Source organism: Acomys russatus, chromosome 16 (assembly GCF_903995435.1).
Source record: "Acomys russatus chromosome 16, mAcoRus1.1, whole genome shotgun sequence".
NCBI classification, from domain to species: Eukaryota; Metazoa; Chordata; class Mammalia; order Rodentia; family Muridae; genus Acomys; species Acomys russatus.
The window spans coordinates 17,391,014-17,416,874 of NC_067152.1; the positions used below are offsets into that span (position 1 = coordinate 17,391,014).

The window sequence follows — 25,861 nt, forward strand, 5'->3', positions numbered from 1 at the left end:
CGCGAGAATCTCGCTTAGCGGCCCTTGACAGGCGCGCCTTTCTTCCGGGGGGTTATGGGAGGGCTTTGGTGTCCGGGATGGAGGAGGATCGTGGCTTTTTGTGGCCGGCGCTGGTGCCAGCCTGGGCGGCCGGGCGGGAGTGTGGAGCGTGCAGAGCGGGTTCTCAGGCCCGGGTGGAATGGACTCGGAGGTGCGGAGCGGGGACTGAGGCGGCTGGGGACGTGGAAGCACCTGTGCGGGACCGGGGGTCCCGCCACGCAGCCGCCCAGGCGGCCGAAGAGCAGCAACCCTTTCCAGCGCGCGCAGGAGGACGAGTGGCGGCGGCGGAACAAGACGGTGCTCACGTACGTGGCCGCGGCCGCCGTGGGCATGCTGGGGGCCTCCTACGCCGCGGTGCCCCTCTACCGGCTCTACTGCCAGGTAAGGAGGGACGAGGTGCGGGACGGATCCCACTGCGCCATCATCAGCCTGGAGTCTACTGGGCTCCAGATCCGGAAGGGACGTGCTCAAGGTCACCAAGAACACTTGAAGGTGGAAGCAGGTTCTGGTAATGATGGAGCTTGGACCACGCCTCCGAAGGAATGAGCTCGCCTTATACCTCAAAGGGTTATCAGGAGTAAGTCGTCCTGGCACTTAGTAGAGTTTAGAGAGGCTGGCATGTATCTGGAGGTTCACAGGGCATCCTGCTCCCCAAACATAATTGCCCAACCTAAAATGTCAGTTAATACTGAGACGGACAGAAGTGGAAGTAATCGACGCTCTGTGCTGTGTATGTTCACGTCAGGCTAGGTTAGCGTTAGGTTTGGGGGAGGGGGTGGGGATTTAAAAAAAAAAAAAAAGGTAACCTCTAAATTCAAGTTCTGTGTTTAAAACACAGCCATTTCCAAAAGAGTGCCCTGTTACTTGTGGAGTCAACAAGTTTTAGAGCAAGTTATAAGGATGTAAATATAGGAAGCCATGTGATGTTTCCATTCAAGAGCAAATTAAAATGTAACCTAAGGAAACTTTAATTGGCTTGGTTAGTAATAGATCTAGGCTTGGGCCCAAGAAATCATTTTTGTGCTTGTCTTCTACCTGTTTTGTCTACTTTAGTTTAAGCACTTAACTTGAGAAACTCGACTAACATATGTCCCAAGAATGGATATATTGATATTGGAGGACAATTACATTGTGTTTCTTTCAGCTGACTTGAATTATTTAGGAAAAAAAAAAATAGTCCATCTTAAAACTCAGTCTCTGAAACAGAACAATATTTTTTGTTAAACGAGCTGAACTACTTGCCCTGGGATTTAGCCTTTAGAATTAAAGTGTAATTTGACAATGTTGAGAGAAACTGAATGAAGCTAAGTAACTTGTGTCACAAGCAAAAGAAACATAGTAACATATTAGTAGAGTGGGTTTTTAGGGTCTTCCCTTAGCTTCAGATTTGGCTTTTTATATTTCTAGTATAGGAAAGGTAAATAAATTGTCTGGAAGTCAGAATTCTGGTAACCCCAAAGAGCAGAATGACCTGGATGCAATACCCCCACTTCCAATAAGGAAATAATGGCAATGAGGAAAAGTCAGACACAAATTACTCTTTTGCTACTTTATGGTAGTTGGCTGGGTAGGAAAAACAAAAAAACAAAACCAAAGCCAGGTAGTCATATTAACTGGTGATGAAGGATAAAAGAGGTATGTGGCCGAAAAACATTAGCCCACCAACATGGGAGAACATGTATGATGCCCTAGGAAAGCAGAATATAAAAATAAAGCTATGAATTAATTTAAACTATAAAAGCTATGGTACAGAAAATGATACAAGGGTACAGCACAGGAACACGGAAAAGTTAGATATTTCTGTATTTTAATTGAAATGACCAGGTTTGGGTAAACTATTTTTTAAGTGAATAATAGTTTATGTAAAATATACTAACAATGAAGGGACCTGTGTTAATGAAAGTTACACTTGGAAATTTGTTTTCTACACCCCCAGTGATAATAGTTTGTCTTCAAAATCAGCTTTTAAAATGACTCACTGCTGAAAAGATAGGAGCTACTTTTACAAATATAGGCAAACAAACCATTGACACAGAGGCAATGGTCAGGGGTGGTATACAATTTGGCTCCAAGTAGAACATTCAGTTGTTTTTCACATTTTTCTTTTATCCAGTAAGTAAGTGAAGATCTAAAGTCTGTTACTTAATGTATGTAGCCTCTCGTTTCAGACCACTGGACTTGGAGGATCAGCAGTGGCCGGGCATTCATCAGACCAGATTGAAAACATGGTGCCGGTGAAGGATCGAATCATTAAGATCACCTTCAATGCCGATGTGCATGCCAGTCTGCAGTGGAACTTCAGACCCCAGCAAACAGAGATATATGTGAGTAACAGATGGGGTCATCACTGCCTAAGCTTTTTTAAAGTGCTAGCACACCCATGAATAAGTATACTTGCTAATTAATATTTGTGAAATATAGCTCATGAAATGGAATTATTCAATTACTAGTGTTTTCACAGGTCTACTTTCTAATAGCATCATAACATTTAAGATTTTTGTGACAGAGACTCAATGTGTAGCCCCGCCTACCTCACACTCAGTGGTCCTGCCTCAGCTTAGCCTTGCTTGCTATTTTTCTTGATTTATCAGTGCGCTAACCTTTGTTTTATTCAGTCAGTTTTACTCTGGTTGTAAGTTTATTGTAATTAGACTTAAGGTCAGTTTAACATTGATAGCTCCTTAAAAATTTTCAACCGTGGCATTAAGATCTAAGTAAATTAGGGGTATAGAAACATGTACTGTGTATGGTGTTTGCTGTATTTTAACTTTGAATCAACTTGGAACAATATCCTGTGTTTATAATCATTAAAAGATGACCGAATCCCTTGGTCATTATTGTTGAGCTAATAGCAGTACCTGGCCATGTTATATAACGTCCTGACTTTTATTCTGGTATAGATGATCATAGGAAACATATGTAGAATCACTGGTAATAATAAAAAGTAATTAACTGGTTTATCACAAGTATTTCTGTTACTCAAAAAGAAAAAGATATGTATAATTTTGGGGGGAGGAGAAAGTACTGAGATGTGAACCAAGGGTCTTCTGTGTGCTAGGCAAATACTCTACCACCAAGCTAACCATCCTCACTACCAAAAATTTTAAACATGTGAAGTAATTATTTCAGTAGTAATTATACTCCCATGTCATTATATCCAAAATACTTATAAATTTTTTACTAATTGCAGTCCTGGGAGGATTTGAGGTGAGATTTGTGTGTTAACTGAGGATACCCATAAAAGCCTTAATTTCAGACGTTATTACTAACAAACCCTTACAAATCATAGTGGCTGTCCAGCTCAGCAAACATCACCTAATCTTCATTAAGGACTTTGTGGGTTCAAATTGAATGCAGTAAACAGGGCGATGTGAATGGATACAGGGGACAGAATTTCCAATGGAAAGTTTTTACAGCCGTGGTTGCTTTTTTTTTTTTTTAATTTCTCACAGTATTAATTCATTTTAACAGGTTTTGTTAAGTTGGTTTTACTCTGATTGTGAATTTAAGTTTTTCAGGATTAAGGTAAGTTTAACATGGCATTCTTTAAAAACTTGACAATTCAGGTTTGACTGTAATAAAGTAGTTGGGTTATGGCTTGCCTGTCCTGTCCTTTGACACACTGTGACTAATTTGTAGATTATTGCGTGAAGAATGTCAGACAACCAACAGGGACATTCGTAGCTATGATTCTTTATTGACATAAGCAAATAACAATCTGACACTAAGATAGGCTTGCTGCAGTAGTTACACAACATTGGGTTAGGTATTATAGTCCAATGAATAGGCAAATGGTATGACTATTAATTTAGCATGAGGGAAAAATGGCATTAGAATTAATATGTGTTTATTGAAACAGGTGGTACCAGGAGAGACTGCATTGGCATTTTATAAAGCTAAGAACCCTACTGACAAACCAGTAATTGGAATTTCTACATATAATGTTGTACCATTTGAAGCCGGACAGTATTTCAATAAAATACAGGTAAACTGAATGTAAATTTTATGGTAAAAGTATGAGAAATTGTTTAGTATGAATTAAATGCTTCTAATTACTAAGAATTCATTTCTGGCTTGGCATTGTGGTTCCTGCCTATAATCCTAGTACTCAGGAGGCTGAGATAGGAGCAGGGCCATGGGATACAGGCCAGCCCAGATATGTAATGGATTCTAGGCCAACCTAGGCTACAGTGTGAGACCCTATTTCAGAAAAACAAAACAAAACAAAAAGCCTAAATCAGTACTTATTTCATCTAAATATGAAGCCATTTTTTAAAAATCTACATTGTCTACACTGTCTAGCTGGTGTTGCTTCTTTTGTTTGTTTTGAGACAGGATCTATTTAAATAATCCTGGCTGTCCTGGGAACTCTATGTAAACCAAGGCTGACTTGAACTCACAGAGACTCACTTGCTTTTCAAGTGATGGGATCAAAGGACTGTACCACTGCACCTGGCTACTGTATTTACTTCTAAGATGAGCATAAAGTTGCTTTATAGCCTTCAGTGAAAAGATGCTGCATCTTATCATGGTGCTGAAGGGCAGGAAATGACTTGGTTTGTGTTAGGTAATAAAGTAGGACTGTAATTCACCAAGTATCTTTCTATAATTTGTAGTGCTTCTGTTTTGAAGAACAAAGGCTTAATCCACAAGAAGAAGTAGATATGCCAGTGTTTTTCTACATTGATCCTGAATTTGCAGAAGACCCACGAATGGTGAATGTTGATCTCATCACTCTTTCTTACACTTTTTTTGAGGCAAAGGAAGGGCACACCTTGCCACTTCCAGGCTATAACTGAAGTAGCTTCCAAGACCTACTTCAGATTTGTGATTTTTGGAAAATCATGTATTGTACTTTCTCAGAAGAGAAATATTCTACAGTAATGTATATTGAAACGTTATATTTTAAATGATTTTACCTTCCTTTCGTCCCAACGTGATTTATCCCACTTAAGACTGAGAAGACAGGTTCAAAGCTCAGTCTGCAGTGAAAAAATGCTGCTATCCTGTGATGGTGCCTACGAGCAGGAAATGAACGTTGCTCTGCTTGAAGTAATAGAGTATGAATGTTGTTCACTAAGCCCATGAAGAATATATGTCTCCCCAGTGTACCACAAGTGTGTCTATTAAAAACCTGCATTAGCAGCCAGGGAGATGAATCAGTGGATTAAGGTGTTTGCCACATAGGCCTGACAACGTGAGTTCTGGTTCCTGGAACCAGCCTTAAAAGAGGGAATGTGGTAGTGCACACCTGTAATCCAAGAGTTCTTACAGTGAGTTGGGAGGTTGAGCCAGGAGAGTCACATTGCCTTTACATGCAAGCTGTGGCTGCCCACAAACACACATAAACTGCGCTTAATTGTATAGGTGCCTCCCATACTTGTAACAGTGTATCTGAAAACCTAGAAAAAAAAATATGCCCAAGGCATAAGTTCATAGGCTGGAACTTATCACCGAGCAAGGTGGCTGCTATTTTCCCTCCGTATAAACTGTCACTATTTAAAATTTTTATAATGTATTTATGTTTGAGGACATGAAGAAGGTGAATGGTACCCATGCTGTATCACACAATGTAGTAATGAGTAGACATGCTGTGCTATACAGTTTTCGTTTACTGTGAGGGTCTCAGGAATCAAACTGAGGATGCCAGACATGGTAACAAATGCCTTCATCCGTCTTTGGCAGAACAGACAGTTTTAAAGGAATGTTTTATTCAGAGTACTGAACACACAATGATTTGGAAATGATGGTATCATGATGTAACAGAAGAATTACACCTGTTAGTCTGTGCCAGCATTTACCACCATAATTCCACATTCATCAGTTTTAACCATTTAAGGATGAAATTGTGAAGACTTCCTGACATAAAAGCTCTTCGAGGTTAAAAAAAAAACCACAACTCTGACAAATTAATAGTAATTTAATTTTAAGTCAAAGATGCACAGTACTGTTTTCTAGTATTTGTTTCAAATCAAACTGTAAATTATAATACAAGGCAAGAATGTTTAACTTTATAAAGAACTATACTTAAAGGCCACCAGATGCAGTGGCCTGCTTAGGCACTTGAAACATAATTAAACAAGTCATCATGTCTTTAAAGCAATTCTAAACCAAAGTGTTACTTATAAACAAGTGCAAACTGACTTCTACATTCAGGCTCAGGTAAATGAAGGCACCTATTTTCTTCCTCACTTCTTGTCATCTGTTCACAATGCTGTGTAGTAGGATGATCTTCAAGTACCATTGATAGATCTGCCGTGATTTGTACTGGTAGGACACAGCCTGCCTGCACAACATGTCTACAGTGTAACCAGTTGGCTTAGTGCCAGGCAGTTTCACTCTGCTTGTTGTAACTGTTGCACCCAGGTTCTCCTGAAATCCCAGGCTATTGTCGGGAACAGCATGGTTAGCCCAGAAGTGTTAACTGTTCAGTTGACGCTTTCAGTAGAGAAGTGGTCCACTGTGGCAGGTCTTATTTGTCAGGCCTCCGTTGATCAGAGACTACTTTACAGAGCTGACCCTTTGTGATGCTCAGATCTTCCATCTGAAATAAAGGGAGATATTGACCCATCTCCTTCACTTCCTGAAGGACTGGAAGACCACTTAAGCAGAGGAAAGATTGGAATGCACTTCCCCCACACTGACAGATGTGGAGGGAATAAAGAGTGAACAGGCCAGTGGAGACCAGGCATCCAGTAGGTAGGATAACTGGTGCAGGAGCTGGGTTCTTTTTGTCCAGCTAGCACACTGAAGCTGCATTAAAATGACAAGGAATTTCTACTGAACATTGGTTTTTGTTAGCAGTAATACTTTTTTGGTTTTGGTTTTGGTTTTGCAAGACATGGTTTCTCTGTATAATATCCCTGGCTGTCCTGGAACTTTCTTTGTAGACCAGACTGGCCTTGAACTCACAGAGATCTGCCTGACTCTACCTCCTGAGTGCTGGGATTAAAGGCGTGCGCCACCACCCACAGTTAGTATTAATACATACCAAAACCAAACTTTTGAATTTCCATGCCTCATTAGTTAAATGATAAGATCATAGAGATTATAGTTCATTAGTGAGCACTGGTTATCACTAAATAGTTGAGAGGAACTTGGTTTTGTACTAAAATAAGTGCCAAACTTAAATGGTCCTTATAGAATTCAATACAAAATGTGATACTTTCACTGAAATTATATGAAGTTACGTTGCATGAGCTGGTGTCTTACCTCAGCAGTCACTATGACTTTGAGCTCCTTTGTGGTGGTAAGCATCAATTTCTTCATAAACAGCTCTGAAAAAAAAAGGCATCAAAGCAGAAGTACACACCCCCTTTAAAGTACTGTATCACCACCACAAGAGCTATATACAGACTATCTGGGGTGCCCAGGCATCCTAAGTGAGAAGACAAAGATCTCTATCTTTGAGATTATTCTTACATAAAACATCTAATGTTAGACTTCTTTCCTATGCCTGGTAAAAGCCAATTTGTTTTTACTTTTGATTTAAAGGAAAACTGGCTCAAATTAAAACAAACTAAAGTGACCAGCTTCATAAATTTTACAATATTTCTAAAAATTCTAGACTTAACTTTCCATGAAGTAATTTTACCTTTTATATTCCTTAAACCACTGCTCTTAGTATCTCTCAGGGGGAAAAACCTCATGTCTTACTAGGTTGCCCATCTAAATATGGAAACTTCAGTGTCCTTTCTCAGTCCCTCCAGATTATTTTCATGCGCATTGACCTTTCCTTCCACAGTCCTGTCAACCTATCTTCTGAAACACCTCTTCAGCAAATGCCCTCTTTTCCAAATCTTCAACTTCTTCTATACCAAGTTCCAGCCATCAGTAGCTTGCTTTTATACCAGTGCAAAATCTCTCATCCCATAGATCCCCTACTTCCCGAGCCATGCTCATCAGCATTTTACATAAGTTACTTGTATGTATTCTCACTTTAAATATTAAAATGTGGCTTCTGTCCCCAGTTCACTAAAGTGACTTTTAATAAAACCACCAATTTCCATGTAACTTAAACCAACATGTAGTTTTGGGTTTTGATGTGTTTGTACTCTGGGTAGTGTTAATCATAGCTATGTGCAGGTGAAGGTTCCACGCCTGACACTAGGTCCTTATTTCTTTGCTCTTCGTGTTGGCATTTCCAGTTCATTGAATTTGCTAAAACTTTGTACTGGGTTTTTATTCAAGTTATTTTGTAGTCTTAGCAAAACTAGCAACGCTGCCTCTGTTACCCTCTAGCCTTCATCTATGTTACTCGTTCCTGTTCTATACACTCTTGTCACTATATCCTTTACTAGCGACACAAAAATATATTTGCCTTCCAGATATACATTACATTTAATGTTCATAAGAACAGAGAGCTTATCTTGATCAAAATTAGGTAACAGTCACTGCCTTCAGAATGCAGGAAATGTTAAACAACAGAATTGTGTGTATTCTGGAGATAAATATTTGTCCCATTGGGAAAAAAAGAAAATTCTTGGCCTGCAATTCCTGGCCAACCCGTGATGTTAAAACTCTAGAACTTCCAAGAGTCTACATTCTTTTTCTTTAGAAGTTCCTAGATTTAATCAGACCTAAATTGAACTGAAGGTCTTAAGTGTCCAGAAAGCAAGAACCACAGTGGCAAAGGATTGAAGAAGTTTAATTCTCCTGCTTGTCTTCTGACCATCTCACCCACAGTATGCAGACATGCCATACCTAATTAAAGCTGCTGGTTAACTTGAATATGTCCAGGAACCTAACATATCCTGGCATGGAATTTAAGTATCAGTTCTTTAACTACCAATATATTCAGTGACATAGTTACTTCATCAAGCGTTGACCTAAGGAAATTCCATCATCCTGAGTTAGGAAAAGTGCTTAGCAATTGGGTGTGGTGGTACAGGCCTATGATCCCAGCACTCAGGTTGGGGCAAGAAGGTTTCCTGAGTCCATTAAGGTTTACTAATAAATGATGCCAAGTGGAATCTACTTTAAGGGCTTAAATAAGGAGACAGTGTATCAAATGATTACATGTGCCAGGCCAGGCCATTAGCAGTCCTGTGTCAAGAGGACCATGGTAACCTACAGAATATCTCTGTACAGGAGACACCACCACAACCTTTGCTAGCATAGAACACCACAAGCCTGGTACTTCTACAGTATATCAAAGCTTGGGAAGTAGGACTATTTTGGTTATACTAGTTTTTTTTTTTTTTTGAGACAGGTTTTCTCTGCATAGTCTTGGCTGTCCTGGACTCACTTTGTAGACCAGGCTGCCCTTGAACTCACAGCAATCCGTCTGCCTCTGCCTCCCGAGTGCTGGGATTACAGGCATGCACCACCACGCCCGGCACTGGTTATATTAGTTTTTAACTATTGATAATTTCTAAAATGTACATTTTAAATTTCATATAGATCAAACAAAATACAAGTAGGGACCGCATACAGGGATCCAGGCTACCAGTTTCTGAATGGTGATTTCCAAAAACTTGTTGGAACATTTTTCACAATTGGGGAAATATGGTAATCTGTCACTCAAGAGGATATTAAATCCATGATATGGGGCTGAAAGATGGCTCAGCAGTTAAGAACACTGGCTGCTTTTCAGAGGACCTGGGCTCAATTTCCAGTGCCCACATAGAGGTTTATAACAGTCTGTATCAACAGTTCCTGGGAATATGATGCCTCTTGCCTCCACAAGTATAGGGTACACATGCCATGTACAGCCATGCATGCAGGCAAATAAAACACGTGAAGTAATAAAAACCCTGTATGGTGCTTACTTTCCCAAATATTAAGTGATGGTACCTTAAGGATTTCAAATTAAAAGCATTTTCTTTTTACTTTTGGTCAAAGTCTTTTTATTTATTTGTTTGTTTATTTATTATGTATACTGTGCTTTGCCTGCATGCCAGAGCCAGAAGGGGACACCAGATCTCATTATAGATGGTTGTGAGCCATCATGTGGTTACTGGGAATTGAACTCAGGACCTTTGAAAGAGCAGTCAGTGCTCTTAACCTCTGAGCCATCTCTCCAGCCCTTGGTCAAAGTCTTACATGGACCTCACTTGTAATCCTCCTCCCTCTGTCTCCTATGTGCTGAAAGTATATAAGTTCTGTCTAGCTATACCTGGCTATAAAACAATTTTAACATTAATAGGCATTTTTAAGGATAATTTTGTCATACATGTTGAACACAAAAAGTTTTTACATGTCTTGATTCAGCTCTGGGAAAACAGTTTTAAAATATGGCACATGTCAGCAACGAATCGTGCCCTAAGCTACAGAGACACTTGCCTCCAATCTGTGAAGAGTGTTGTTTCCAGTTATTTCTTAATGTGCTACCACCCTAGCATTTTTATTTTTCAGTCACAGTTGAGAGCAGTAAGGCCATTAAGAGCAATAGCCACCATAAAAACCTAATAAATCATTTTTAATAAGGCAATTTCTTCCAGCAGCTAAACAAAGTTAAATGAATGACCAAGCTCAGCTCTGCCATCAGTGGTAACCATGACAAAACACAAATTAATACTTTTATAAATGACTTACTCTGTAGCAGGAGCTAGGGGATCAAACTCCATTACCTCATAGTAATTGGGTGGCTGGAGATCATTGTTTGTTATCACTTTAGGTGGAGAAAAAAAAGCAGTAAGTACACATCTGAGGAGCATGCACAATGAATAGAATTAACATCTACTTAATGTAACAATACTTAATATTTAATTTATATTTAAATATGTGATTGTAATGAACACAACCAAAATAATATTCAAATGCTACTGAGTTCCATGAGTGTATATATAAAAAAAGGTTTCCAAGCTTCAACTAAAGTTCTATTTGTGTGAACCCAGTACAACATTCAGTTCAGAACAACTATTTTTATAATCTAATGTGAGTCAAAATTGTGTCGGCCCTGAGTTTATTACTTGTAGCTTCCATATACAGTGAGCTCCCCACATTTCTCTATTTTTAGTTAATAATCTCTGGCAGATTCAGTTATTCTCACAAATTATTTGATGCAAAGTATAAAGTCTTGTGTACCTGAGTGACTGCTGGGCAAGGGTGGCAGCCTCTGGTTGGATGGTGCTGCTGTGGCTGTCTGTAGGCTAACTGGCTGAAGCAGTACTGAATTGGAGTGTTCCAGGACCTGAAGAAAGTGTAACACATGTTCAGGCCTACTTTCTACATTAAACACATTCGTTACTCAGATTTCTAGCTTCCAAATGGCACTGCTCCAAGAACCGTACACACTCAACTAGCTGAGAACTAGTCATCTTTACTACTTTCATTTTAAGGTAATAACTACTTGTAACATTGACTACCTTTCTGCATGGCTTCGTGCTCATTACATTCCATTTCCAAACAAAATGTAAAACGCATTTTAAAATGCTGTTTTTAAGGAAGAATCAGAATTATGTGGCTCAATCTAGCTTCTGTTTCACTCTGAATATGAATTCTCAGCCTTGAACAGGAATGAAATTCAGTTTATAAACAGGCATGCAGTGAGGGTATCAAATCAAGACTAATGAGGATAAATTCCTTCTTTATCTAGGTTTAGCTAGCACACCCATATAAAGATAGAACCTGAGAGGCTGTCAGGAAAATGGTGAGTTTGCGGCTAAGCTCTCTGACATAGTAAGACTCTGTCTTAGTCAAAAGCACTGTAATTTCTTCCTTCATCTTACAAGTAAGTCCTGGACATATACTTATTGGCTTCCAGGAAGTATTAAGACCAGAAATAAAACAGACGAAGCACCTGCTGAACCAGACAAAAGGAAATCAGTGTCCAGTGGCCTGTTCTGTGTTGAGAGCAGGATAACTGGGAAGAGAGGCTGAGGTAGAATGGGGTTCTGCAGACAGCCTTGTCACTGGGGACCCTCAGGCAGTGATGACTGGTTATTATGGGACACAGTTTCCAGGCTCTGATGCCAGGAAAGCTACCATGGTTGAAGCATAGTGAGCCAAGAAGAGGTCAGGGGTGAGGAAGGAGATGTAATGGGCAGGGTAAGATCAGCATTCCAGGTTTATACAGAATAAGACAGGAGGACAAGCAAGCGGGTTTTGAGCAGACGAGTGACATGGCTGAAGGAGACTGCTTGGGTTTGTTTTTTACGAGTAGATGATGGTCTGGGGTAGGGCTGGAGAGAAGCGTTGGGAGGCAAAGGCTTAAACACAACAAGCCTGGAGAGGTTACTACAGTAGCCACCGTGCGAGCACTTAAACTGGGGTGTGAAAGTGGAGAGGTGAGATGTGGACGGTTAACATTTTAAAAGCAGAAGGGAAAATGGTAAGGTCAAGTGATACTTGCCAAAGCTTTCCACCTAAGCACCTGACAGAGTGCACTGGCTGCTCAATGAGGTACGGAGTCTGCTAGAAGAGCTGGCTGAAAGTAGTTACTGGGAAGAAAAGGATGAGAGTAAATGCAAAATTGATAATGAATCCTGAGTTCAGAGAACAGTGTCTAGGCTGGAGAAAAAAACATTAATTGTCGGGGCTGGAGAGATGGCTCAGTGGTTAAGACCACCGCCTACTTTTCCAAAGGTCCCGAGTTCAATTCCCAGCAACCACATGGTGGCTCACAACCATCTATTATGTAATCTGATGCCCTCTTCTGGCCTTCAGGTGTATACAAAGACAGTGCTGTGTACATAATAATAAATAAATCTTAAAAAAATAAACATAAATAAATAAATAAATGTTAAAAAAAATTGATTGTCAAATCTTGGTTATTTTAAGACAGGAACCAAGCTAGGCATAATAATGCATGCCTTTAATTCCACTAGAAGGCAAGAGATGTGGCTGTGAAGTTCATGGCCAGCTTTGGCTAAATGAGTCCCTGTCTCAAATAAGAAAGAAGGAAAACCAAAAGATTGTAAAGGGATGAAAGTAGGTAAGAGGGAAGTCTGCTCCTGGGGTTTCCAGTACTGACAGATGAGAGAAGGCAGAGCCATGAAAAGATACGGGAACAAGGAGAGTGAGAGTCATATGTACACAAAAAAGGAAGTGATTCATTCTTAAGACTAGGAGTGTGACTCCATGAAAGAAGCTGATGGCCCTCAAAAGGGTTTAGAGAAGGAGAGATGAACAACTTTAAATCTTTGCAAATACAAACAATGTTAAAGGGAATATAATCTCTTTTCTTACAGTGTGAGGATGAAACTTAGGGCCTGGGAGTACTAGAAAAGTGTTGTACCACTAAGCGCAATTATGGAATCTTGATCTTTAATCATCTTTATCTATGAGAAATAAAATAAAATTTGTCTATCTTCAAAAGACTGAGGTTGCCAACAACGGCTGTATGAACCAACTGTGCGGGTACGTAGAGCAGAGCATAGGAATGATCAAGCAGTGCTTTTGGCCGCGATCGTGCGCTGACCAGGTGCACTGCCAGCAAAAGGGTTTCGTTACTCACATTATCATATGTGTGACTTGAGGCGAGGTTTTGGCTGGTCCTTTGGGCAAACCTAGGATAGTGCGACAACACAGCATGATTACCCTACAGTGAGAACACAAATGCAAAAAGTAAGACGGTTTTCCTGCAGCACACCTTCAAACTATACAAAATGGCCTCCCACTTCAGACTCACAAAATAATAACAGTTGCCATCTGGCTTTAGTGCCTTCCAGGTCAGGTCATGAAACTTAACATCAAAGACAGCAACCACATCAGTCTTTGGCAATAGCGGACTTGCGGCCCTGAAGTGTGCATAATACATCAGTGCAAACACAGCACTCAGTCTTTCCATTCATAGCTACGACCCATTACATCTTGAAAAATGAGACGCAGTGGAGAGCAAATGTTAGAGAAGATGGGAAAGTTAACATTCTGGGCAAAGTGTGGGGAAAAAAAATTTTTTTTATCCCATTACTCTTGCAGAATACTACTATAAAAGCTGGGAAGAAAACAAACAAAACCCCTGAAACACAGAGAAGCTAGTTAGGAATGTGAAAATAGTAGCAGGCTGACTGGGAAAGAAGTCCAAAATTTAAGTATCTCAACTATTGGGGAATTACCCTTTTTTGTATTCTCTTGGTTTGAATGCAGCCTGAACCCCAGCAAGAACCATAAGTGCTTGTATGACAATACTCCAAGAAAAGCATCTATTTGTATACAGGGAGCAAGAAACACATCCCTAGCTGTCTCTGACCCACCTTCACATCCCAAAAATAGCCAGCCCCACGGTGGCTGTGGAGGCAACACGGACTTACAGGAGATTAAACTCTTGAGTGAGGGAAACACCCTCCTCTCCAGTTGGCTGAGCTATGACTGCAAAAGCATGAGGAGAACAGCTGTTTCCCTCTGTCCTACCATTTGTCTGGAAAAAGCACAGCAGAGGAATGATGACACGATAACTAAGATGGCCCGAGAACAGAGAAGGGGAGCACCAGAACACCAAAGAACTCACAGAGGACAAAGAATTCAGGAATACAATCTTGTAACGTTGTTATGAAATCCTATGATTGACCTGTTAATGTTCATAAATCTGATCTTCATAATGATGCCAAAATATTGAGAACTGGACACAACCTACTGCGAGACTTTTGGTTGACCAAAGGTGCTACATGGCTGTACAGACTTGAACAGCACAACTAGGGCTCTGAAAATTCAGCTGACTTTTGAATCCTATACCCAGAGGTAGGCTGAAATTATGAAGCAAATCTAACCAAGTTCTTTGTTTACTAAAATCAAAGTATCAACACTACTGCATTTTACCAAAAAACTAAGAATATACTAGTAAAAATAAAAATGCCGAATTTTTTATTCAAAATGACGCATATAAAGAACCAGAAAAAAAATTTAATGTAGTAAGAGGACAGCCAACAGAAGTGAATACCAAGAGAACACGGATGCTGGAATTATCCTGAGGAGATTTTAAAGCAGCTATCACAGTATACATATTCCAAGAAGCAAGCATTCAGTAATACTTCTTAAATTAGGGGGAAAAAAATAGAAACAGTCAGCTAACAAGTAGAAAACATAAAGAACAAAGTGAAAACTTTAAAGACAAAAATATAATTAGAAACAAACTTAGAATCAATTTAATTGTGAAATGGAGATGACAGAAGAGTTAGTGAACCTCAGCATAGATCATAGACATGCTGCAGTTTGGACAAGAGTGAAAGAGACTAAGAAGCCCTAAAACACTTAGGAGATGCTACAGATCCAACAAGTGTTACCAGAGTCGCAGCAGGAAAGCAGAATGTGTGTAGCACTGACCATAAATATGAATAAACAAGTGTTGAAAAGTAGTTTGGTGAAAGACATAAACTCAAAGATTCCAGAGGGCCTAGTGAACTAAACACTGTCCACCCTCTCCTCAAAGGGTATGTCTAAGTCATGATGCCTGGGCCCTGTGCTGTCTAATTCAGAAAAGAGGGGGCCGTGCCTGTAGGTAAGGATCTTCACATGGATGATCTGACTGGGCTTCAAGTCCAATGGCTCTTAGAAAAACTTAGCGAGATTTTAGTTGCATATAAGAGAGGCCCAGAGGGGCAGAAATTGGAAGAGCCAATAAACCACTGAAGCCAAGGAATACCAAGTCACCAAAATGAGGAAGAGGACAGATTGTTACTAAAAAAAAAAAAAATGCTAGACAGACTGAATTTCAAACTTCTTGTTTGCATGAAGATGGGATAATAAGTATCTGTGGCTTTAAACCATCTACTTTGTGGGCATTTGTAATGGCAGCCATAGGAAACTAATATACTCAGACAACCCTACACACTAATGCTTCCAAAAAAAAAAAAAAAAAAAAAAAAAAAAAAGCATTCCCATACCTCACAAACTGCTCACAATTAAAGGAGGAAACAAATTAAAACTTAAGGCAGAGTACATACATTATCTCCAGAGAAATAACTGTTTGACACCTTTTTTTTTTTTTTTAAGCCACTCATTTGTAATTCTCCTAGGATGCTTCTAAAAACTAAGATTTTGTCCTACCGAGTCAGAACCTATGTGGGCTATCAATGTGTTCTCAAGTTCACTATGTGACATTAAAGTCACCCTAGTGATTCATGCACACTGGAGTGTGATCTGATGGCTTAAACATAACTAAACACCAGTAGCTGAGACTTGGTTTCTTTAGAGAGTTATTTGGCAACATTTGCTGCAAGGCAAATTTTTCTGTATTATTCATTCTCACGTTACCCAACAAGGTTAGCAGGATGACAGGGAAACAACTGCTGTCTATCCTTAACTTAAGATTGCAGGCCCAAAGTAAATGCAGTATTAAGTGTCAATTGTCCCTTATAAAGTTACCTAATTTCGTGATTGTATCATTTTTACAGCCAATGAGTTCTTAGCAAACACGATGGCTCATGACTATCATCCCTGTACTCAGGAGACTGAGGTAGGAAGTTGACTGAATTTACAGCCAGCCTTGGTTACTTAGTGAGTTCTGGGTCAGCCTGCGCTGTAGAATGAAACATTCTTAAAGAAAGAAAGAAAGAAAAGAAGGAAGGAAGGAAGGAAGGAAAAGAAATCAATCAATCAGCCAACCAATCTTGACATTTTACTGACAGTTCCCTGAGAAATCTGAAAGTCGGTGCACATGCATTGGTATTCCCTTATGAGGTACTGGTGTTTCTTTTTTGGTGATCTTGCTAATTACTGTGTGTATTTTGGCAAGTTCCATTCCTAAGTCCCATAACAATAATTATGACACTAATCAAAATAAACAAACAAACAAACACAAAACTTTTGCAAATGCTTACATAAACTCAACAAAGTTACGGAGCATTGCTATCTGTAGGTATCTCATGAAATCAGTGTGGTTGTTACTGTCACCGCAATCAGTCCTCTTTTTCACTGTATTTCCTATAACTGATTACCATGAACAAAATCAGAGACAGACATATTGAAGGCTCAGCATGGGAGGGGGGGTAGTAAGTGCTATGTTAGGCATTTTACTGAATATTTCATGATCTTTGTATGATTCCTAAGAATTATTCTTACAGGAACATGACAATTCACAGTGGTTAAGAATTCCATGCTACGCCAGACCGTTAAAAGGAAGCAAGGCTAAGATTTGACACAGGCCTGTCCAACTGTAAAGTCTCTACTTTTTTGTACCAGGTGTGGTATAGCAGTTTCCTTTAATATTAAAACCTTCCAGCCGGGCGTGGTGGCACACTCCTTTAATCCCAGCACTGGAGGAAGAGGCAGGTGGATCACTGTGATTTGAGGCCAGCCTGGTCTACAAAGTGAGTCCAGGACAGCCTGTATCGAAAACACCAAAACCAAAACCAAACCAAAAATAAAACAACAAAAAAAGAAAATCTTCCATCTTGGAGGGAGATTCCATAAAACACGGGATGTTTAAGGGGAGGTAAAACAGCAGGATGTTCTAAAGGGAGGCTTAACAGTCCATCCTGCAAGGAATCTCCTTATGCTCAGGAAGTAATCAACTTTACAGATTCAGGAAGTCACTAAAACTGACCAGATTCACTAGGCTCCACCCTCTCCTAGCATATCAGCTTTAAGGATTGCTAAGAGACACTCTCAGACAAGATGAGCTGCCTAGAAGAGGCTTAGACAGCAGAGCCACCTGGAAGAAGCTGAGACCAGGTAAGCCACTAGGAAGGAACAGAGATATGCCAAGCTGCCGATAAGAGACGCAGAACAACCGAGCTGCCTAGAAGAGAGACACTATCTTGTTGAGATAACTACAGGTTCTACAGTGATATTCGGATTTCCAGCTTTCATGAGCTGTCACACGTGCTGAGGTGGGCTTTCTTCGTAATGTAGCACCTTTGAGTCATATCTGCTCCTGCAAATAACCCCTCACCCTATTCCTGTAAATATCCCAATAAAACTTATGGTTCACCAAGTCGGACTTTGGTGGTATCTGTACTTTAGTCAGCTGTGTGATCCTTATCTGGGGTGAATAGATGCTTGTTCACATCTCCCCAGAAATCATGTCCCACAACACCACCTTTCCTTAAGGAACTGCAGTGTCATGGAATTAAGTTCTCTGGTGTTACTGACATACTTACAAGGTGGGTGTTTCTGTATTTTCTGATGCTAGCAAATCCACCTGTGGGTGAAGACTGGGATACAAGCTGCTTGTTACAACAGGATTTGGAGAGCTGACACCTACAATATAAAAGGCATTTGTTTGATTTTTTTTTTTTAAGGTGAATTTTATCATGCTCGTTGTTACCATCATTATTATGCTCAATTTTCCACAGTAAAAAAAAAAGATTAACTTAAGACTTCTGTTGCCATAAAATCATAGTGTTTCCTTTAAGAGAGATTGAAAAGCATCATTTATGGGGGACAGAAAAAGAGACAAAGGTAGACAGTCCCTGCCACATAAAGAGGCTACCATAAATGGAAAATATTATGTATGGTATTTTCTAAAATCTCAAGCTGATCCAAAATGGAAAGGACTGGACATGTCTCCTGCTTAGCACAAGTGAACAGTTGTAATTTCCACAGAGCTCTACCTCTAAGCCTTTAAATTCTCCTACTTTCAGGACACAGAAAGGGAATAATTATCTTTCTTTACCCAAATTCCAAAATAAAAACCCACGAAAGTCTCCAGTGCAAGCAGCTCCACAAATCACACTGGCTTACATAAGTAAGACACTGATATTTCAGAAATGAAGGAAGCTGTGGAAACGCCAAAATATAAGAGAAAAACAAATTATGGTTTGGCTGAACTCTAATTGTAGATTTTTTTTTTTCATGATGCCTATCTTGTAGCATAAGAAAACTGTTGGAAATAAGGACAGAAGACACAAAAAGTTAAGATTAAGGTAGGGTACTCCAAACCTACAGCGCATTTTGCAAATACCATTCCATTCACCTTCACGGTGTTCTCAGGAAACCGTGCTTCTCTTCAGAAAGTAGGGGTGACTCAAAGGCTAGGGGGCAGAACTGAACCTCCAGGTTGCATCTCTCACTGCCTTTCCCCTTTCACTACCTGCCTGGTAATCCCTGAACTCCACTGTCCGCATCAACTAGGCCCTTCTCTGACAGTGTGGCATGGCGGAGAAGCCTCACAACTGTAGTCTATGTTCAGAGGAGATTTGACTTAACAAGGAGCGAGGAGTGAAACCTCTGCAGGGTAGTTAAAAATCCATGGGATTCTGAGTCACTCGGATGAGCTCCAAAACCCTCCCCTGCAAAACCTTTTGCAGCGAAGCGATTACATCTCCTGGTAAGAGATCTCTGAGACTGACTTCAGTCCTTCTCAGGAGGCATTTGACAAGGAAACCGAGGAGAATGCTCCCCTATCAGGCGCCAGTGCTGAAGAGAGGAGGCCCAGGTGCTTATTTACTTAAGCCTGAAAGCTGAGCATTCACGGTGTTGAGTGCTCCCCCATTGGACACAGCCACTGGCTCGATGGGGCTCAGGTCTAGCAGATCACAGGAAGGAGCAGAGGGCTCGTTGGAAGTCTGAAAACAAAGCAAACAAAGATCCAGTTTAGGCGGGCGGTGGTGACACACACCATTAATCCCAACACCCGGGAGGCAGAGGCAGGTGGATCCCTGTGAGTTCGAGGCCAGCCTGGTCTACAATGCGTGTCCAGGACAGCCAAGGCTACACAGAGAAACCCTGTCTCGAAAAACAAAACAAATAAACAAACAAAAAAGATACAGTTTAGGGGAAGAATCATGCAGCTCAGCATGGCTTTCTCCACACACATTCCTTTGGATACTTTTTGAGGAAACCTTCATCCACCAGGTCACCATAGCAGAAATTACATCTCACTAAGTACACGAGCCTTTGCTTAGAGTTACAACTTAAGATGGATACCACACCACCAAAGCCACTGCAGGCTGCCACTGTGTATTTCTCTTTAAAGAGCTGTCTTTATGCAATCTTCCTGAAGGATGCTTATGCAATCTTCCTGAAGGATGTTTAGGAAGATGCTCAATCATTGACTTTACTGCATTTCGAGTCACTTACATTGGTGGCTTCCTTTGGGCTCCTATTCTGTTCCAAAAGCCTTTGTTGGTTTCGAGTAAACCTGTTTAAATGAGCACAGTGCAACATCACTTATCAAATAAAGCCTAACATTATTAAATACACTGATAGCCGCCCCTCACCCTTGCTCAATTCCAGGAAAATGCTTTTAGTAACTCTTTTCCAGGGATGAAGATATGGCTTAGAAATAAGACTTTGAAGCTTTGCATTCAGTCCTCATAGTGAACCACCTGCCTCTGACAAAACCCACTTCTTATAGTTAATACAGTGCCAATCCTTTTAGAAAATACTGTGAGGAAATACAAACATAAAAAAGAAAACACACACACACACACACACACACACACACACACACACACACACTAATAAATTCCATTTTCTAGAAACTAGCTCCATTAGTAACATGTGCACTTTGTGTAATTTCTAAGTGAATTTTATGCATATGCTACTATGTCTAGCTACTTTTAAACTTAGTTGAAATTATACTTTAAGCAATTCTGTATGTCAGTATAAATATGTTATCTTTTTCGAGCCCCTTAGAACTATAATTTTTCATGCCTATATTTTACCATAATAATGAACAATACACTTGCCAATTCTTATTTTCAAATGTAAGGTTGCTTCTTACTTTGTCATTATAATTTCCATAAAGTTAATCCCACAGTCACACAGATGGCCCTGATTAAACTAAATGGGTTCAACTAAACAAAAAGTTATGAATTTGGGAAAGGTACTGGTGTGTGGTTGTGTGTGTGTAAGTATGTGTGCATGTGTGTGTGTACGTGCGTGTGTGTGCGCGCGCGCGCGCGCGTGTGTGTGTGTGCATGCATGTTTGTATGGTTATATGGGTTATATTTAGAGAGCTAGAGGAGAGATAAGACATGGCTGTGGGAGAGAGTAACCAGGGTGAATTATATGCATGTATAAAAATGTCAAAGAATTAACTTAATAAAATTATTCAAGTGCATGAAGTGTAGTTTGGTATGCAGTGTGCCATCTTTAAGGTACTACAGAGAAGACTGCCCTTTCACAGTTTGGGCATACTCTTCCATTGCTTGTCCTCCGGGGACAAAGAGAAGCAGTTAGGACGCCAGGAGAGTAAAGACTAATGACGCTGAAGAAGTCTGCATTACTCCCTACTCCCTACATGCCTCTGGATCTGACTTCCTGGACCCCAGTGCTCCATCCGCCAAATGGGAATAACCTCTGAGCCATTTCTTCAGAAATGTACTTTCAGAGGCAAAATCAGATAGCTCTAAAGAGTGATAATATAGGCAGTACGCATGGGATTAGCTTGCTAGTTAAAAGTTGCTTCAGGAGAAACTTTCATATTACCATTACGACACATTGACTCCAAATGCCTAAATACCTTAAATGCTTATTCATGTCTTAGATTGTCAGTTTTCAACCTGTGTGTCATGACCCAGTTGGCAAACTTCTATCTCCACAAATGTTTATGTTATGATTCAAATAGTAGCAAAATTATAGTTACGAAGTAGCAGCAAAAATAATTTTATGATTGTGGGTCACCCATACATGAGGAACTGTATTAAAGGGTCACAGCATTAGGAAGACTGAGAACCACTGTTTTAGATTTTTTTTTAAATGTATGTTTTTCCAAGTTGAGTGACAGAAATATTTTGCAGGTACAATGGCAGTGACTCTGTGGGGACCTGGGGGCCGGGCTGGTATAAGGAGAATGGTGTTCTCTACGTCACCTGTGTCCTACTTAACTCTGTGACTATGACAGGCTAGGTAGCACCTGGGGGACTGAAGACTGCAGATGGAATGCAGTCAGCTAGCAAGTTTACCTTAGCTAGGAGACTGCCTTCGACATTAGAGACAAGCTCAATGTAGTGATAAAAACAGTACTTGAAAAGGAAGGCCCAGAAGAAGCGGTAAGAGCGTTAAGATGGGAGCCATTCTGAAGCCAAGTACTGGCATTGGGGACAGAAGGAAGAGACCGTGGGCCAAGGAAGGCAGGCAGCCTCTACTGGCTGCAAAGGTAAGATGGAGGGTCTGTTAGGGCCTCCAAAGTGAAATGCAGTCCAGAATCCAGCCAAGAGACCCTCACTTGCATCTCCTAACCAGGAAAACTTAGTTTATGATCTAATAATAATAATAAATCTGTGTTGCTTCAAACCATGGACCTCATGGCAGAAAAGCAAAACTGACAAGCATCTTTTCTAGAAGCCCCATTTCTCTATCTTAAGATTCAGCGACCACAGCGACCTGTGCTACGTGGTGCGTAAAGCTGAGTCAGAACCATCAATCCAATTTGCTGATCTAGACCAAATAAACCAGAGCTCTCCTGAGAGGAGGCATTTTCCCAATGGTCACATGGTTGGCAGCGGAATCCTCCGGAATGAAAACCACACAAGTAGCAGTCATATTGAAAACCACGTGGTTGCCCTCGAATGTTTTTCCGCTTACAGAGATTTACGTCACAAGAAAGGGCAAGCATTGGGAGTTGGTCCAGTGCTGAGACCATGGTATCTGGGCTCACAGTCATGTTTTTCTTACAAAAAGCTGTTGTCCTTAGGAGACTGTGGGATGTGAGTCTGTGAGGGAGAAAGGAATCACTTGGTCTTCCTGACTCTCGTGGCTCATTATTGGTGGGAGGTTGGAGGAGAAGAGTAGAATCTTTGTGATATTTAAAGTCTTAATGGAATATTAATGAGGAGGGGGAAAATGGTGATTCGGTGTAAGAAGTATCGGGGCATAATTCAGTGACAGAGCACTTGTCTGCAAGGGACAAAGTCTCACGTTTAATCCTAATAGCACACAAAACAATGTAATGGGTGTCAGTATGCTACTGTGTTAGCTGTTTTTAATGTGCATTATCTCATTTATTCCTGGGGGGGGGGGAGTCAACCCCTCCAAAGATAGAATTCTATTTTTAAAGGCAAGTAATCTGTATCATTTTGCATTATCTAGATTTTAATTTAGGCCTGCTACCTTCTTCCTTATGCCAGACTAGCCTCATTCTTCATTCGCTGGTTAGAAACATAGCCAATGTACAATTAAATATTCTTAGTAATTCTTTCTGTTGCTTGTATGTTTGTTTTTCAAGACAAGGGTTCTCTGTGTAGCCTTGGCTGTCCTAGACTCACTCTGTAGACCAGGCTGGCCTTGAACTCACAGCGATCCGTCTGCCTCTGCCTCCCCAAGTGCTAGGATTAAAAGCGTGCACCCCCATACTCCAGTAATAGTACATTTCCAAGGATGTCTATTGAATCAGTTCAACTCAGAGGATCACCCCTAGTATTTGGGAAGTAGTGACCACTCAAGAGAACATTGCTCACCATGCCACTCTTATTGAGAGAAAAAGATCTAGAAAGAATATTCTTGTGGGGGGTCTCTCGAAGGAATGGTGACTGCACGGTGGTGAGACGGGAGCTAGAAGAGGGTGAAAGGGCACACTGGCTGCTCACCTCTCATAGCCCAGGATGGCGTTATTCAGATCCTCGTTCACTTGAATGAGCTCAACAGTCACATCTTCGTTTTCCACTACCACCAGCAGGTCCATGATCCTCTCCTGCATCTCCCGACCCGTCTTGTAAAGTTTCTGTGAGAAAAAGGAGAGGCTTCTTTTTCCACGCTGGGATGCTCCTTAAAAACAACTGGCTCACCAGTCTACCTACACCTGTGGTCACTCCCATGCTGTCACCCAGGGACCATCGGGTCTTTCAGCTGCGGACAGCTGCATCCGAGAGCAGCGAAAGTAGATGGCATAATTTTTTTTTCCTAAAAGGACAATGTGGTACACTGAAATGCTGTATGGAAATCCTAGGCACTCTGTGTAATAACTGGGGACTCATCTGCCTTCTAACTTTCAGTTTTCTCATTAATAAACGACAAATAACCACTTGTCACATCTACCTCCAGGGATGGCATGAAAATCCAATGAGATGTGTGGGACTGGAGCTCTGTAAGTAACTGCAATGCATAAACACGAACTGATGCTGTCATTACTAGGGATGGCAGAGGTAGTGGAGAGGCAATTACAGCACGGGGGCGTCATTTTACCTCCTGTTTCATGTAGCTAAGCCTTTAATGTTTATAGCTGCATCGCATTCAGTATAAACGGAAGCAGGATTTAAAAACTCATCGTGGATAATGACCTTACTTGGACTACTTCAAATCACGGCCTTGAGCCACAGCCAGCCTTTTCTCGTAAGCATCACTGGCATCCATAGAACACTCAAGTGATTCAGAGTCCTCAAGGTTCAGTCTGCACATCTACATTTTCTTAATAAGTGCTCCAAAGTGTTTGCTGGCACCCAACATCTGCTGCCTTGCAACCGGCTTCCTTCTAGCAAACCTCCACTGAAGTGAAGGTGCGCCGCAGGCTGGTACTAGCGCTGCCTCCACCCACTCTGGCTGCATTCCTCTGTGCCTCAGCCCAGCAGCAACAGACAGAAATCCAGGGGTGTCTCCACTCTTACGGCAAGAGCATGAGAACTTGCTTACGCATCATGTGATTACACACAATCTGACTTCTCAAGAAAGGCACACTGGGGAAAAAAAAAATCTACACTTCATTAAACCATTTAGAATGCCAAACAGTCTATTATGAGATTCCTGACAGGAAATCCAGAAATAAATAAACCAAGCTATTACTAACTGGCATTTAGCCTCAGAGGTAGAAGTCAGGATCCCTGCAAAAGCATAAAACTATTTAGAGGACAAAAGGAAATAAAAAGGAAAGGTGTCGGGCTGGAGGGAGGGGGTGACAGGTAAGTGGTAGATGGGGCATCATGCCCAAAGTGTCAAGCAAGAGAAACTGTCCATGAGAGTCAAAGTTTTTTTTTTGTTTGTTTCCCCAGATCTTAAATATTTTCTGCTTTTAGGGCCACCTAGTCTCAGGCAACTATTCAACCCTGGCCTGCAACACAAGAAGAAACCAGGAAAGGAAGTCCTAAAGTGAGTGTGCCGGGTGATAGGCTTCAGGCAAAGAGATAAGTGCCAGACTAAGAAGGACAAAGGTGGCTCCAACAGTAAGAGGAAATGATGTGTTTGGAGCCCTACAGTGCCAATGCATTGTCACTGCCCGAGGAAGGGTCACTAGAAGATTTCCCAGATAATTAGAATAATCTGTATACTGTTTAGGTCCCCTTGTCACCAAAAGAAAGAACTCAGAGCATCTAACCCATCGCCCTCTCCCCAAGCAATGACTGAAGGATTTTCTTTTATTCTTGCTTCCCATGGTAAAGAATGTTTTTCCTTTTGGTGGTCTCAGGAAGCTTTACTAGAACAAGGTCAAAAATCAAGGAATACAGTGGTGTGAGATTCCCAAGACAAAAAAAAAAAAAAAAAGTAGAAATTAATAGCCCCAGCTATGGGAAGACCCTCCCTTTGCCCTTTGGAGAGACAGATGGAGAGGAGACATGAAAGGAATACCACATCTCAGAGGGCTGACAAAGCAGAGTGGGAGAAAACTCTTCAAAAGCCAGCTCACTCTGATCTTTGCAATTGATGTCTGTCTCAGGGGAGGGCCACACCACCTGCAAATGGCATAGATCAAGCTGTGCAGACAAAAGAAAAACAGGGGCTAGAATGCTCCATGCGGGCCCTTGATGGGCTGCAGACTCAGGGAGTAGAGAGGGAAGTGTCTAGTGTATGTGCCCATCACAGAACCCCAAATTGTCTCTACTGTAAGGCAAAGATAGGCGTCTAAGCTATAGTGCATTTAACAGTTCCAAAGGCTCTGTAGCACAACAGAGAGGCTCATTAAGAGCTTCCTTTCCCTCAGCTCTCTCCTGGACTTCCACAGAACACTTAGGAAATAAGAAAGGAGATGTCTTTATACTTTGCAGCTGCCCCACACTTACCAACAAGAATGCACTAAAACACAAACAAGTAAAAACACACAACAGCAAACACAGAAGGAAAGAAAAGA

The 25,861-nt window shown here is 41.0% G+C and overlaps 2 protein-coding genes across 3 annotated transcripts in view; one reads left to right on the forward strand and one right to left on the reverse strand.

Annotated features, from left to right (window-relative positions):
* Window positions 1–5,121, forward strand: LOC127200177 (cytochrome c oxidase assembly protein COX11, mitochondrial). The gene is made up of 4 exons (XM_051158292.1): window positions 1–420; window positions 2,208–2,363; window positions 3,899–4,024; window positions 4,656–5,121. Exons 1-4 carry the CDS (start codon window positions 55–57, stop codon window positions 4,836–4,838), a joined length of 831 nt encoding a protein of 276 aa, XP_051014249.1. The 5' UTR covers window positions 1–54; the 3' UTR covers window positions 4,839–5,121.
* A 2,083-nt stretch (window positions 5,122–7,204) lies between these two features.
* Tom1l1 (target of myb1 like 1 membrane trafficking protein) overlaps window positions 7,205–25,861 on the reverse strand; it is a 39,182-nt gene continuing 20,525 nt past the window's right edge. Inside the window, exons 8-15 of one of the 2 annotated variants that reach the window (XR_007832028.1) lie at window positions 23,394–23,527; window positions 19,942–20,002; window positions 19,310–19,427; window positions 18,021–18,120; window positions 13,439–13,522; window positions 11,068–11,173; window positions 10,576–10,651; window positions 7,205–7,316 (exon numbers count right to left, since the gene is read on the reverse strand). Coding sequence is in view for 1 of the 2 variants with exons in the window: in XM_051158293.1 (XP_051014250.1) it covers window positions 7,253–7,316; window positions 10,576–10,651; window positions 11,068–11,173; window positions 13,439–13,490; window positions 18,021–18,120; window positions 19,310–19,427; window positions 19,942–20,002; window positions 23,394–23,527 (711 nt within the window). In the remaining variant the exon portion in view is untranslated. The remainder of the gene's footprint in view (window positions 7,317–10,575; window positions 10,652–11,067; window positions 11,174–13,438; window positions 13,523–18,020; window positions 18,121–19,309; window positions 19,428–19,941; window positions 20,003–23,393; window positions 23,528–25,861) is intronic. The other variant, XM_051158293.1, reaches the window with a different exon arrangement.